Genomic DNA, 17,093 nt, shown 5'->3' with positions numbered 1-17,093 from the left:
ATGAGGCTTAACAGTGGACTGTTTAGAGACAGTTGCATTAAAGAGGTGTGATTTATTATTATGAATATAATAATTTCAACCAGCAGGTTGCAGTTGATGATGGGGGTGCAAGCAGCAGTTCGCCATTAGTTTCCCAGCACACTGGGGCGTGGGCGTCGGGGGTGTGGCACGGGGCGTGGGGGTCCCCGTGCCACCCCCCGGCGACCTACTCGCCACGATATCCATGTTCGAACAACAAATCAAAGCAGAACCTATGAGGTAGGTAACAACTCAAGACGAAAGATTTAAATCAAGGCTGTTGCGCTGGCAGTTGTGGGTTCGATTCCCGCTCACGACGAATTGGAATTGGCCAAGTAGATATTTGTGGTGGTCTTGTCCTTTGTGTTTGTGTATAGTATGTTCCTGACAAGTGACAGGAGAATAATCTTACTGGGGGCCATTGAGTGTGAATCACGATTTTATTCTATTTAAAAAAACTAGGTTCCTTTTTACTTATTTATATTTATATACCACCTGCCCATCTGAAAAGCAATATTCATTTCATTATCAGGTTGTCTGGAACAGATTGCTTTTTAGCAATAAGATTGTCTGGTTGTACAATTTTTTACTATAATTGCTTGTAATGTAAATTTTGTTCTTTATTTGAATGTGCAATAAAGTATATTATTATTATTATGCTGAAGAAAACCCCACCACAATCGAAATATAATCAAGTTTTTCTTACAGTTTCTACACACATCCGCATGTAAACACCGGCCCCCCAACAATAGTTCGTTCAGACTCAAACCATGGGATTATAAATATGAACCAACACCACCCACAAGAAGACTCAAAGGATAGCCTCATACAGCAACAAGTACAACACCAGGAGTTGATGGAACAGCATCAACATGATTTACATGATGATGAGGTTGACAATGTAAGTAATGTAAGTTCACTTTTTATTTTATATTACTTATTATATTGACACTAAGTTGGTTTTAAATGTTGTAAATAAAATATGTGTGCGCTCTTTGGATTGATAAATGTAATAAAAAGTTTATTCCCTCAAGATTTAAAAGGTTAAAAAAAATAATAAATTAATATTGATGTTTTATTACAGCTTAGCTTCAAGGGAATGGAAGATGAAGGGGTGGAGATGGATATGGATGGTCGACAGTGTTCTCAGGTCAGTCTGATTAATGCTTTTTATAATGTGTAACTAGGATTTTACTCTAAAAAAAACTTACTGAATGATAAGTAATAAATAGTATAAACAAGCATTCATTTCAAGAAATTTTACGTTTTTCTTTTTTAAAAAAAGAACTAACTGAAAACTAAAAAGAAAAAAAAAGAACTAGCTGTGCTGTGTATCTTGAGGAAAAAACTTATTAAAATACTATATAGCGCCTTTCTCGGTAAATGTAATCCAAAACAGAAATAATTTTTCAATTCGGACTAGTAGCTCCTGAGATTAGCGCGTTTAAACAAACAAATATTGCAGCTTTATAGTATAGATAAATGTTGAAAAGTAATGTGGAAGTTTGCCAGTGGGATTTTTTTTATTGATCCTGTTGTGCCAATGAAAATGGCTAGTTATATCTTGAAAATAGTTTAGTTGTCAAATAAGATTACAAGAATATTATTTAATAGAATAAATAAATGAATATTATTAATGTAAATTGGCTCATTTTATTTTTAAATATATTATAATTCATATGCTCTGTTATAAAGCATAGTATGTAAATTATAACAATTTTCAAACAAACAGGGCATGGGCGTCGATATGGGTTCGGTTCAAACTAAAATGGAAGTTTCAAATGGTGGTCAAGGAATGCCAAGGTCCAAACCGCAAGCCTGTAAGGTAGGACAAATTAATAATAAAATATATGACTGACTACAATTGATGATGATTTATTTGAGATTGAATTTTTTGTCTGCAAAAAATAAATTGAAATACAATTTTTAGGTCTGCGGTAAAGTTCTTTCATCTGCTTCTTCATACTATGTTCACATGAAGCTACATTCAGGAAATAAACCCTTTCAATGCACGGTGAGTTAATTTACACAAAATATTTAAAATATAAATATACACAGAAGTTGATAAAATGCACGCTTCAGCCTGTAATATCCCACTACTGGGCATAGGTCTCTTTACCCATGTAGGAGAAGGATCAGAGCCATAGATTATACACTTATATACTGGTACGCCACTCAGAAATAAAAATTGATGTATCATGACCTCCCCCACCAACAGATGGCGTGCACGTACAATTTTATTTCTATAATAATACTACAGATGGCGCTACAGATAAACAATTATTTTTTACCAGAATGATTATTATTCAAGTAATATACTGTATGTACTTTTCACACTTTTTCCTCTTATTTATTAATATAAACAGTTTGTATTAATAAATTGGTGGAAATAGTGTGAAAAGTATTTTGTATTTATCATTAATTTTTATCAAAAAGTAACAAGTATGTACATTAAGAATATTTTCTATTTTTTTGTGTTAAGTATTAAAAATTGGATTTCAAATTAATTCCATTTTACCTAATATTAACAGCAAAACGAGGGTTTAAAAATAAAACACCAGTACCATATAGAATTTATAAAACTGTTGTTTATTTTCATCTAATCTATCAATAATCGGATGCTTGGTTTTTAACATGATCATTCCTATCAAAATTTCAAAATTTTCATTGGTTTAACTTCTCTGTATGAGGATATTCCCATTTGGGAAAGCGATGTAAGGGTCCTGAAAAATTTTAATATTCTTAAAATATTGCTTTATACATAAAAGTGATACTAAAAAGACATAATAATGAATTGAATGCAATGAAAGGAATAAAAAGAGTTAATTATTACGTCTATTTTATTAAGGGTGTGATTTAAACAGTTTGCAAAGTATTTGTATCATTGTTAGCAAAAAAAAAAAATTACTGATTAGCTAGTATAATTGGGCAGCAACATATAGTCAGCAAATATTTCTAAATCCGTCTGCAATTTTTATTGTCTCTGAACAGTCGAAAGAAAGGGATCCCTATTTAGTAATATATGGGATAGTGTCATATATATAGCTTTATAACCGTCCCACCAACTATTAACGAACACTGCTGATTTTGAAAAAAAAAAAAACGTAATCTATTTTTATTGCTAACTAAAATTTAAATATGAATGCCAATCAATCTTGATACGCCAAATAATTATTTTGCAGTATGACTGTTTTTTTTTTGCAGATACATAATAAGACAAGCTGCCTGCTTATGTTTAAATTACTAACTATTATTATGATTTTATAAAGAACAAAAAGTGCAGCCTGATTTTATTATTACTGAAAAAATCCTTGTATGCTTGCCAAAATGATTTATAAGCTGTTTTTCTTGTTAACCAAATTTTAAAGTGGCATACAAATTAATTACTTCTCTTTTATAAATTTTTTTACTAAGTCGAATAGAGAAGAAAAGAGTAATCTTGGTATATAATACTTAATGTCTAAATACTGCTTTGAAAAGTTTCTATAAATAATTTGAATACTCACTATCAATATCACATTTGAAATAACATTTTAATTCAGCTGATTTCGGCATTTTAAAATACTTAATCAAAATTGCAAATATTGTAATCCGTGTAATAAAGAGCCAAGTTATCAGTCATGCAATCAGTCCGGGGTCCAGGTAACAAGCCAGGTGATGTCGTAACACTTAGAAGATCAAAAAGTCCGTAAACAAGCCAAAACGTAGGGAATAACACAATAAAATTAAAATCACAACGAACACTGAACAAACACAAATAAAGGAGTGATTCAAAATTCAAATATGGCCGACTAATGCACGATGGGCCTCAATAATATTGCCACGGCAAAAAATATTGGAGATAAATTAAAATATACTTATATTTTATAATATATTTTTTTATACCTATGAATCGTACAAAACATGTTTGATTGATTATTTAAATTAATTATATTTGCAAAAATTCTCGACTCTACTGCTGCTACTGCCATCTATTTTTGGCACATTAATATATCACCCCGAACTTACCCTCCTCGTCCAAAAGATGGCGTTAATTTGTATGAATATTTTTGAATTACGATATTGTAGGAGAGTTTCACACTCCTGCTCAGAGCTTAATCCATAAAAATATTTAAAATGATGAAATGCAGAAATTCGAAAAATATTACTATGGTATCCTTAAAACACCATTGTACACACCAAGTTTGATTCTTAATCTACCAGAAATTTTCAAACAATAAACACATTTAGTTGAATAGAATATTGAGGTTTTTTTGTTAACCTTTAACATGCTTTAGGAGCGCCAAAAAGCTAACGTAAATAGTCATACAGGGTTAACATTTATCAAAAATAATGGCAATAAATGAATCCATGTTTAATGTCTAATCCACTTTAATTAGTCTTTATTGACTTATTATCTGTTATAAATTTAGAAAATAATGAGAAACATTTAATTCCAATCATAAAAAATTTTCTTTGTGTGATCACCATAGACAGATTTGGCACATTCACGGTACTTCATGGTAGTTTTACAATAGTTGTTTCGTGGGAAAATGTGACATCTTCCTTGTTTAAGTTTTTGCAAGTTACTTTTAGATGTTGAAGGACTTGAACCTTCACGATCAGATAAACCTTTTTCAGGCTGCACTACCCGTCCTATCTTATAAGCTTTAAGAATTTTTTGTAAAGAAATGCCCTTTGAAAGACAAATCATAGCAGAATAAAATTCAATTAAAACAACACAGTAAAAACATATTATTCTACAGCTTATATGAATAAACATAAAATATAATAGACCTATATTTATATATTTGATATTATTAAGACTATTTCTTATTTTATGAGAATAAATCTATTAACTATAGGTAGTAGTAAACAGATTATTCTTTTAAAATTTATAAATTAAAATAAATGTTGAAAATCATAAGGTAGAAAAATGTACTAAATTAAATTTAAAATCACACTAATTAGTCACACGGGGTCACAAATACCCTATGTACGTACAGTATATCTCACCAATTTCGCTGCACAGATGTCACAGGTGATGGGTGGTGGTAATGAGCTAGGAAGTTAGAGATCTCAAGCTAGTGTATATGGTTACTAAATATAAACAACAAAAAAACACCTGGTGTGGCGGAGACCCCGTGCGCCTAATTAAAGGTTAAGTATTAAACATCCATGAGAATGTTACTTTGTTATATAGTTGTATAGTATTACTAGCTGACTCGGCAAACGTTGTCTTGCCGCTAAACGCTATTTAAAAATAGGGGTTGGTGGTATAAGGGTGAAAATTTAGGGTTGTATGTATTTTTCAACGCCAAATCATAATAAAATAAAAAATATATTATTTATCGAAAAATTAAGAAAAAAAATTTTTTTGGGGTTGACTACCCATAACATTTAGGGGGGTAAAAAATAGATGTTGTTCGATTCTTAGACCTGCCCGATATGTACAAAAAATTTCATGAAAATCGGTCAAACCGTTTCGGAGGAGTTTAACTACAAACACCGCGACACGAGAATTTTATATATTAGATAATATAAATACATATAACTTTTATTTGTCAATAATGTTAATAATTAATGAATCACATTATTCTGTTAATAAAATGAACTATTATAACAGTTACAATTCTGTTTGTTACTCGCTATCTTGTTTGTTTATTCGTATTTCCAATTAAAAAAAGGGGGAAAGTGATGTTCCCTGCATAATAAATAATGTTACAAAATTTAGGCAAATACCGAAATATTAAATTGTGGTCCTGAATCGCAAAAACATAATAATATGTAAATGTAATCGGCTGAATCAGTAATAAATGTCACGCCAGGTGGTACTGAATTTTTATAAAGGTATGTTTTATATATCGAAACTTTATTTATCATATACTTTATTTTTAGCGTTGTAAATTTGTGTAAATGTAAATAAGCTTAAATTAAAAAATTAAAACTATAACTTGAAGAGAGTTTAGTATCATTGTATGAAATGCAATTATTTATATACATTTTCTGTTAAAATGTGGTATTATATATATATATTTAGACAGACACAGAATTTTACACTCTACACCATTTTGATTGTAGTAGTCTACAAAGTTTAACAGTTAACATAATTAAAATTATAAATTATGTAGTGTCATGGGACACCAGGTAGGAACGAAGTTCCTTCAGATAGTATAGAAGCAACAATTTGGAAAAAAAATGTTGAATTTTATATAATTATATTTTCTAGTCCTTGTTTTTTTTAATTTTGTTGATTGGTTTTTAATTAAGTACATAAAAGTATTTAGGAAATTTAGTATTTTAGAAAATAACAAATACCGTAAAATAAAATAAATCAAACAAAATAATAATAATAATAATTCAAACTATTAAGTGAAATAAAAAAAAAACATATGGCTTTATTTATTTTTGTCGACAGTATAAAATTACATAAATAATTAAAAAAAAAGTTTACTAGTAATGTTTTAGTTTTCATATTATACATTCGTGTGACTGATATTACGTCACTTCCGTTATATATTTTTCTTACGGTTTTAGTATCACATTTTTTTCAGTTCGCTCGCCCAGCCAAATGTCAAGCCTGCCGTAAGGAACTTCGTTCCAAAAAAAGCATATAACTTTTGTTTGCGACATTATGTCAACAACATTTTAGGTAACGTTACTTTTATTTATTTTCATATGATCCTGTAAGTTTTTCGTTGTGAGTCAAAAATTTTTAACCGACCGAAAAAAGGATGTTCTTAATTCGACATTTTTTAATACGTGTAACACGCAACTTTATACTGGATGTACCAATTTTGATGATTCTATTTTAAATTTTATCGAGATCTGACGAGTAATTTTTGAAGTAAAATTTCTTTACACACGCATGACTTAGGGAGTAAGCTGGTGAACACGTGAGGAGAGCGTTATAAAAAGTGTAATCGGGCGAGGCGAACGAAAGTTGAGCGTGAGATATAATTTTGTGAAGATAGAGAGAGAGAGAGATAGAGAATTACGATTCGTAAGTTTTACTTCAGTCGTGTGGTCTAAAGCACACTCGTTTTTGAGTTACCTATGTCTAATAATGCGTATTTAATTTACTATTTTTTTCACCTACCCACGTCAGTACTGTCATTATGTTATAATACTGATTAACACCATCTGACAAAAAATAAATACTCAATTGTGACACAGTAACGGCGTTATTATAACTCGACAATCAGCAAAACTTGTTTATAAACTGAAAAAAAAACTGACCATTACTATTGAAACAGTTGTCATACAACTGCAATAATATATTTGGAAATATAGCCCCTTAAATAGTCCCTTAAATTAATTAACTCAAGCTAATAAGCTCCTGTTATATGAGTAGAAAACTTAAGCGTGTTCGGGGTCTCTGAAAACCCCAGCGGCGAGTGTGGAGTTATCGAGTAACGCTGTGGTAGTCTGTAGGTGTGTGACGCGGCGTTTTGTCGCACGCAACGAATTTGCACCCACTAAATGAGTATAGTCAAATTAATAAGCTCCTAAATTATGTTGATGTAATATTAAATCGGGTCATTGGTGTCGAAAACCCCAGCGGTGAGTGCGGAGTTATAAAGTAACGCTATGGTGGTCCGTAGGTGTGCGACGCGGCTTTCTGTCGTAAGCCGTACCTCGAGGTGCATATGCGCACACACACTGGGGAACGACCGTTCCAGTGCGACCTATGCCTCAAACGATTCACGCAGAAATCCAGTCTCAACACGCACAAGCGCGTCCATACCGGTGAGTGACTTTAAAAGCGAGCCCTACCGCCTCGCTGACCGCCCCTTGCTACTCATACTCACATTTCTAGAGTCCTGTACGTTATACTGACTCGTTCTGTGCTTGTATTTCGGTTTGTACAAAAAGACTGCGTACTTTAGTCCTTACTTAAAAAAAAAAAAGTTTCTTTTTTTTCTTTTGAAAATTAACGTTTAATGACTCTGTACCTTTGAGAGGTTCATGTTCAAAAGTTTTTGAACTTTTATTTTAGGTGAATTTACTTCAATGTTTTATCAACATTTATCTTTACATAATATGTAACATAGATTCGGTTTTGCATTTTTTATCTCATTCTACAATGAATCATTGATTATTCTAAATTATAGTGATGATATCCAACACAATTATTATTAGTACATTTCAGTTACTAATAAAATTATTGATTACACATTATTTATTTACATTATTTATTATTATTTGCACATTATTTATTTTTAAATTTTTGTTCATGCTAAATGTTCAAACCGAAAACATCCGCATTTCTAATCAGTTAAAAAGTCTTGATTAACAAAAGGGGCGACCAGCTATGAATTGAAACGATTTTTTATTGTTATTTAGAGAGCAGATTTTCAAAGTATAGTATATTATACTATTTATGCTGAAAGTCTGGTCTGTAAATGACAATGATTTTTTAAACCATCATTATATGAGGCTAGTAGTATAAGCCACTCAAGTATATGAAATATGCACATGAGATCAATTATCAAAATGTCAATTTGTGTCACCAGTAACAGCACTTATCAAAATTATAAGATTGGAATTATATTTTGATGTCATGTGATTACTGATGTAATTTCCATATGGTTACTTAGCAATGTTTTTTAATATATTTTTATATATATTTTTTGTTTTAATATGATACAATGACCAGTATATTATTTATCGAGTAGTTTGTATCCATACATTTTTATGGAAGTTACATTATTTATTTTAATATATCAAATAATCCTTTTATGAAATTGAAATAGAAATTAATTGTATTAACTTGACACTCCCATGTTTAATTTACCATGAGGGGATTGTATTTTTGAATCGATAAATTGAAATTTGAAATTTTATATATTTTCTATCAAGTCAACCTCCTCCTGTTTCGCATTAATGATGTAATTTTTCTTTTTAAACTTTTTATTTAATGTTATTATTTATTCCTCGTCTCTCTCTGGCTCCGTTCTGCCGCCCTGATGTATTTTATTTTGTAGTTTAGTATTTTTTTTTATCACTGCTTTATTATACATTTTTGGTTTTGAATTTAGCTATGGCAAATATTCTTATTAAAAAAAAAAAACATAATGGCTTAACTTCGGTGAAATATTTTAACATAATTTTTTTGTACCCTTAAGTAAATGTAATCAGGTAGAGAAAAATAAAAATCGAGTTAGAATAGCAACGATTTAGAAGATTACATTTTCTAAAGCATTTATAAACACTGCGTAGCGTGGCCTCTGGACGAAACCTTTTCGAAATGTATATGCAAATTATATACACTAAGTTATATTATTTATGTGCATTATGTATCCAATTATACAAATGATCATAACGAAGTTACGACACTGGTGCGACTCATAGTTCGCTCGCGGCAAAACTGACAATACATATGCTTAACATAAACATGTGAATAGTTTTTGAGTTATGACACGTAGCAATTTATCTCGTACGAAATCAGGGCGTGAGGAAGGCTTCATCTATGAGAGGTAAACAGGGGGAGGTACGGAATACACTTTGGGCTCACTTTGACGTCACTCGAGTCCATCGTGCGTTCTAAGAGTGGCTTGAAACGATGGGTGTGTTGGATTGTCGCCTCGCTTTTAGATGAGCACATGCGGGCATTGATGGTGAAGGACCGGCCCTACAAGTGTGAGCTCTGTCAGATGCGCTTCACGCAGAGTTCCAGCCTCAACAGACACAAGAAAATACATACGGGTGGGTCTCAATACACCGCCCACTGGCTACTCTCTTACACCTTATATATTTTCTATTCGATTTCGCGACTGTCTAGTATTGTTTAATACGGCGCTTTCATATTGAATCATTTTCTAACTTCTAATCAATTGCGCGTTATAATTTGATAACATGTACGATTGAAACGTGTATAAGTAGGAGTTAAAATATTTGGTTAGTAATATATCGAGCCATTTTAATAAATTTTAGAGGATATTATGTTGGTCCTGTCGGTGATAGGGATCTCCATCTCCACGTAGCCTACCTCCCCCTGTGTGTGGACGTGTGTTCAATAAGACTTGTCAGGCTTAAATCAATTAAAATTGCTTGAGAGAATGCAGTGACGCTATATCGATACTCGTATAACTTATAGAGGAGCACAGACGAGCCCTGTTAGAGAAAGTGCGGCCGTACCAGTGCCACATCTGTTTTATGCGCTTCACTCAGAAGTCCAGCCTGGGCCGACACGGAAAAATACACACCGGTAGGCATTTTGCCCTAAAATCCTTTAGTAGACAATCAATTATGTAATTTTAGAGCTCACGTATACTAGGCAGTATCTTTTTGAGTTCGTCGAAGCAGTTTTTGTAGCTGAATTTTATTGATATTTCTAGAGGAGCACATCCAATCGCTGATCAACAAAGTGCGTCCCTATCAATGCGACATCTGTGACAAGAGGTTCACTCAGAAGTCCAGCCTTGGCACTCATAAACGTATACACACTGGTGGGTCCCTTGATATCATTTTATGTTCCTAAGGTTTCTAAGTCACAATCGAAGTTTACTTTTCCTATTATTGCTTTTGTGGCTTTGACACCATGATTGTGAATAGTTTTAAGGGCTCCCAATCTTATTTGTAATCAGGGCTAGCGATTTGGAAGTGTTTTTATTAGTCGTATATATAAAATGTTAAAACAAATTCTAAAGTCACGGACCGTTGCAATAGGGTTGAATGCGCTCAAAAACTATTCACAAACACTTAACTGTAAAGCATGTGTTCGTTGTGAGATTTTGTTAAGTTACCGTAGGCGAGAGAATGTCAGATGGACAAATAACTTGGTCGAAATTCCCTCATGGTAGTAGTTCGCGACTCGGTAGAACGAGCGAAGTAGAATTATTTGTCCATCGAGGTTTTGTTTTGTTTCTCTGTCCCCCCGTGCCCGTGTGTGGCGGCGCAGGCGAGCGGCCCTTCCAGTGCACCGTCTGCCTCAAGTCCTTCACGCAGAAGTGCGCGCTCAATTTGCACGAAAAGATACATACGGGTTAGTAGCCCACATATACACTTTAAAAGCAGTTCCTTTCGGTACGATAAGCGATTTACGACTCGTCACACGCTCATACCATCTCATTTAGCGTCATGCTTATTTCCCGTTTTCCGTTGCCCGTCCGACCCGTTGATTTACGCTCCCTCGACGGCTTCCATCTCGTTGCTTCCGACTAACATTTCGATTTCTTTTAACTCATCACTACGCGCGCTTTCAAATACTTCTGCACTCACCGATATCCCTCCGCCTCAGACCAGCCGACAGTTAACCCTCGCATACCCGTAATCATCTCCTAAGTTTAGCCATTACTTTTATCATCATTTCTTCACGATTATTAATTCTGTCACAAAAGCGGTAATGCAATCGCCGCAAAGACGCACATTCGGTGGATCGTTGTCGATATAGTTCGACGCCGCGTATCAAAATTATGTTGTCGCGCTCGCGGAGGCGCGCATTGGCAGGTGTCGCTCGCGGCGGCGACGTGCGTTACTCGCTTTTGTGTCGCACTGGGCGCAGTGCAAGGGCGCCCTTACTCGTGCGGGCGACGCCCCGCGGCGTTCGCCCGCCGCCCTACCTGGACACTCATGTGCGCACGCATACAGGCGAGCGGCCCTATCAGTGCGACGCGTGTCTCAAGCGCTTCACGCAGAAGTCGAGCCTCAATATACATAAACGGACGCACACAGGTGGGTGACCCCGCGGGCCGGACTGGCCCCCCGCCCGCCCCGGCCTCCACCCCCGTCTCTCTCCTCCAAATCTCTGAAACTTTTACCGTCTCACGCTCGCGAACCATTCGACCCGCGCCGCGCCCTCGCGAAGCTAGTCGAGTACAGATTTGGAGCGGAGTTAGCGGCGAGCGGCGACCAGTCCGCGCCGCGATCTCCGTAGGGCGAGGGCGACTAGCGCCCTTGCTGGCTCGCCGCCGCTCTAATGTATGTGTTGGGCACCAGTCCAGGGCAGACCGTTCCAGTGCCTGTCGTGTCCCGCCGCCTTCACCTGCAAGCAATACCTGGAGATACACACGCGCACGCACACCGGCGAGCGGCCCTATCAGTGCGACATCTGCCTGAAGCGCTTCACGCAGAAGTCCAGCCTCAACATCCACAAGCGGACGCACTCAGGTACGTCGGCGGCGCGGCGCGGCCCCGCCCCCCGCCCCCCGCCGCTCACGCCCGTGTGCTTACAGTGCAGGGCCGGCCCTTCCAGTGCCTGCAGTGCCCCGCCGCCTTCACCTGCAAGCAGTACCTCGAGATCCACAACCGCACGCACACCGGCGAGCGCCCCTACCAGTGCGACGTCTGCCTCAAGAGATTCGCGCAAAAGTCTACTCTCAACATACACAAACGAACGCACACAGGTCAGTCGAGTTCTCGTTCACTGTAGCTTATCTAGTATATGTAGGCGAAACGATAGTAGACTATATATGTTCAGTAAAATTAAAGTTGTCGGTGCCACGTAACTCGCTCCGAGCGCGTCGCTATGTCGGCGAGGAGTCGTACTAATCTGTGGTGTGGTTAGTGCAAGGGCGGCCGTATCAGTGCATGGAGTGCCCGGCGGCGTTCACTTGCAAGCCCTACCTGGAAATACACATGCGCACGCACACTGGCGAGCGGCCCTTCGAGTGCGATGTCTGTTACAAACGCTTCACGCAGAAATCTACACTGAACATTCACAAGCGCATTCATACCGGTACGACCCACGCGTTCCCTACGGTAATCCCATCGTGGTTTATCATCAGCTATTCAGTTGGCAGTTAAACGAGATTAGCACTTTTGGATCATATAGTGTTAGGTCTAAAAGTTTTAGTCTAATTAAATGTCCTCTGTAACTGTGTTTTTATAGAAGCCTAGTTAATAAACATGACGATTAGCATTGTGTGAAGTTATTATTTGAAAAATATAATATAAATATTTAATACATTTATGAAATTCATCACAATGCAAGTCGTCCGATTGCTTATGACGTTTGGGTAGTGATTCACACAATAATGGGCTTTCTTAGTTTTTGATTCCTTGTGTGAATTTATCCACTGCGATTGGAAGAAATGCATAGAAGACGGCAAATTGCGATAACAGGTATATTTCCTTTAACCGTCGTGACTCAATGATGTGGCACCGACAACTGCTTTATTATTTTAATTTTATCATTCGCTACATCATCATTTAGTTTCAGATTTATATCATTTTTTATGATTTTTAGCTTATTGTTAAATTCATTAATTTCAGACTTCATCATACTGTCACATTGCATCTTGCCGTCTTTAACAACACTTTTCTCCTTCACTGCTTTTTTATTTTATTTTTTCATTTGAGGTTTTTGATCGCTTTTGAGTTTTAGCAATAATGGCTTTTAATTTTTTTTTTAGATTTTCAATCGTCACATCATTTGTATTTTGTGTACACGTATTGCAAATGTTACAGGGGAACGTCCATACGCATGTGATATTTGCCAAAAACGTTTTGCCGTGAAGAGTTACGTAACAGCACATAGGTAATCTATTATTGTTATTATTATATTAGAAGAAAATTTAATATGTTTATTTTACTAAAAATATGCCAATTCAAATAAAATAAATAAACATAAAATTCTTCAAATGGGCATTTTAATTTTTTAGCCGTTCTCGATAAAAGGCAGTAACCGTTTTTCATTGCTTTTGTAAAAAAAAATATATAAAATTATATTTCTTTTAGACGCCGCGTTGGCGCAACGATTACAGCCATGGATTGTACTTGTTGCGCTGGCGGTTGCGGGTTCGATCCCCGCACATGACAAATATTTTATTGGCCATACAGGTGTTTGCCGTGGTCTGGGTGTTTGTGCAGTTCTTGTGGGTCTTCCCACCTCCCTTCCCACGAGCTTTGGAGAGCACGTTAAGCCGTCGGTCCCGGTTGTTATCATGTACACTTGATAGCGATCGTTACTCATAGTAGGGAATATATCCGCCAACCCGCATTGGAATAGCGTGGTGGATTAAGCTCCTCCATTAAGATCCTTCTCCTACATGGGGAAAGAGGCCTATGCCCAGTAGTGGGATATTACAGGCTGAAGCGTACATTTCTTTTATAATTACAATTATAAAATATATCATTAATCCTATTTTATTAAATCTACATTAAAATTATTGCTTTGAAGTGAAACTTCTTCAGAATCGTTGTGGTTTAAAACCGATGAAACAAAAATTCGTCACGAGAAAGAAAGATAAACATAAATGTATAGGAGAGATTGAGATAGAATACACTTTTTTATAATTAAAACAAATACAAATCTTGAAATTAAATTTACTCAAATTTCGTTATGTATACTTTACTGCTTCTACCTAAGCACGGCAGATAGCGGTAGTAACTGTAGCTGGGTGTAGGTGGTCGCACGTGGCCGACAAGCCGCTGAACTGCGAGCGCTGCTCCATGACGTTCACGTCCAAGTCGCAGTTCGCGCTGCACATCCGCACGCACGCCAGCGGCCCGTGCTACGAGTGCAGCGTCTGCGGCCGCACCTTCGTGCGCGACAGCTACCTCATCCGGTGCGTACGACCGAACAACACTTCCCACCCATCTGAGCACTGACCGCCCTGCCCGCATTAACCATAATACCTACAGCACTAACTCCTCTATCCACGGCACTAACCCTCCTATTCTAGTACTAAATCTACCTTGATACCCCTCAGCTCTACTTTATAGAAATCTAACCCCACCCCACCTATTTACAGCACTAACCCTATTCTCCACGAAAAGTCGACCAAGTGCGAGTCGGACTCGCTCCCAAGGGTTCCGTACAAACAAAATTAATGAAAATCTGTTTATTATTATGTAACTAAAAATGTATGCTATTCGCAATTTTTCCTTTATCTGTGCTATAAGACGTGGCTTCGTACCAAATTTCAAAATTCTGAGTTCAAGGGTACAAGTACCCTGTAATTTTTGAGTCCCTTGCGAGTGTCGAAAATTCGCAGCATAAACGGCTGTATCTCTTGATAGCGTTGGCTTAGAAGATTGATTTTTTCACAGCGCCAAGGGACAGACCCAAGTATTTGGTATGAATTTCAGCTTGATACCTCCACGCGTTCCAGAGGAAAGGGGTCTTGACAGACAGACGAACAACAAAGTGATCCTATAAGGATTCCGTTTATCCTTTTGAGATACGGAACCCTAAAAAACGATTTGTTTTCCTCACGAACCGTACAATTTCGAATTCGTTGTATTCAGAACAGGCTATAGTGCTCGTAAAACTGTTACGTCCAGATTTAAGAAAACAATTGTGCGAAAAAAAGACTTTTTAGTTTGTACAATTTAATTTTTGTATTACCCACACATTAGAAAATTTAGGACCTTTTTTAGAGTAGGACAAAAACTTAAAAAATAATAATATTAAAATGCATAAAAGTAGAACTTTTAACATAATCCCTAGTCGTCTCTATAACCTAAATTCATTCGGCCAGGCACCACAACCGCGTGCACCGCGAGAACCACAGCAACGTGTCCGCAAACAGCATCGGTACCATCAACAGTGTGGCCACCAACACTAATTCCAACAACGGCAACTACGACTCGCCCGGCGTCTGTGACTTGAGGTACCTGCTATATTTAACCTTCTATCGAATTTTTTTTATGATTGTGATTTCACAGTTCGCTGTAGTTCAAGTACTCAAATACTTGTATAGTTCTCGAGTTGGAATGTCATATCTACCTATATTATGTAGAATGTAAGAGTCGATCAAATCGGACAAGTATAAATAAAATGAAATCATGTTATTCCAAATACATAAAAATAAATAGAGAAAAATAAACAAATAAATGTATAATAGAGCATGAGATAGAATACATTAATGCTCAAAAAGCGTAAGCGACGCGTTTTGCATGGCGCTTACGACCTTATTATAGAACCATTCGCAACGACCTACCTTCCTACTATTCAGAAGTTTCAGTTTTGCAGTCTGAATTGCACAAACACACTTTTTTATATTTATGTAACATTATTCCATGTTTGTTATTAACAAGTAGGTATAAAGAATTTAAAACAGTTTATAATCCGTTGTTAGCAAAAACGTATTATAACGTTTATAATTAAGTTCTTATTCTTTCTTTATGAATCGTACTTTTTTTTATTATCTTGTGCCTTTGTTTCAAATTGAAGTTAACATTTTCAGTTTCGTGCCAATGGTGAATCGTTACATGACGTCTCAAGGCACACAAGTGTCAATGCAGGACACGCAAAGTAAAATGTCCGCTATGTCGCCACAGTCCATCGCCTCAATTTGTAAGTTTTGTTCTAGTATACGGAGTTAAATCTTATTTATTTAAAAAAAGTGAAAAATAAATTATTAAAAAAAAATCCATGTCACGTAATAAATATTGAGAGAATAGCTGTGCCCGCGACTTCGTCCGTGTGGAATTTAACAAAAAAGTTATTTTAATATAGCAGAGACAAAATAAATTTCTAAAAAAGTACTTTTAGTTTATTACATCAGCTATCTGCTATAAGCCCCGCCAAAATCGTTCCAGCCGTTTCAGAGATTATCCAGAACAAAACCGGAATTTTTATAAATCACATTTTTTCGTTAAAAAACTTGGAATTAAAAAAAAGGATCATAAATTTCTTAAAGCTTTTGCTGTGAGTTAAGTTCTTGAAAGCAGCGAAGCAGGCTTCTCGTCAACTATTAAAATATATTGCAAATTAATAATTTAAAAAATGTTTTCAAATATAACGAATGATCGAAGTGTAAAAATGAATGGAGCGTAAGCGCTAGTAGTAACATCCTATAGTTTATTAGCCCGTTGGCGCAATTTGTAACGGCCCTGCTTTTTGCTCGGAGCGTTGTGGGTTCGAATCCCGCCTCAGTCTGAGTGTGATATTTGTATTTTATTTCTATGTCATCATCATCATTACAGCCTATACAGTCCACTGCTGGACATATGCCTCCACAAGTTTACGCCAAAAATAACGTGAACTCATGTGTTTTGCCCATAGTCACCACGCTGGGCAGGCGGTTTGGTGACCGCAGTACTGGCTTTGTCGCACCGAAGACGCTGCTGCCCGTCTTCGGCCTGTGTATTTCAAAGCCAGCAGTTGGATGGTTATCCCGCCATCGGATATATATAATTTCTATGTA

At 36.1% G+C, this 17,093-nt stretch overlaps 1 protein-coding gene across 1 annotated transcript; it reads left to right on the top strand.

Annotated features, from left to right (window-relative positions):
* LOC123660673 (zinc finger protein 2-like) lies at positions 1-16,288 on the top strand. Its single transcript, XM_045595726.1, has 17 exons — positions 1-45; positions 113-258; positions 727-919; positions 1,103-1,168; positions 1,751-1,843; positions 1,949-2,032; positions 7,602-7,746; positions 9,595-9,705; positions 10,097-10,207; positions 10,338-10,448; positions 11,938-12,108; positions 12,174-12,344; positions 12,506-12,676; positions 13,408-13,477; positions 14,346-14,507; positions 15,423-15,554; positions 16,131-16,288. Exons 1-17 carry the CDS (start codon positions 1-3, stop codon positions 16,267-16,269), a joined length of 2,121 nt encoding a protein of 706 aa, XP_045451682.1. The 3' UTR covers positions 16,270-16,288.
* Positions 16,289-17,093: the final 805 nt, after the last annotated feature.

Source organism: Melitaea cinxia, chromosome 15 (genome assembly GCF_905220565.1).
Source record: "Melitaea cinxia chromosome 15, ilMelCinx1.1, whole genome shotgun sequence".
Lineage (NCBI taxonomy): Eukaryota > Metazoa > Arthropoda > Insecta > Lepidoptera > Nymphalidae > Melitaea > Melitaea cinxia.
Note: the sequence above shows the minus strand (reverse complement) of the source record. Positions and strands in the feature narration are given on the sequence as shown.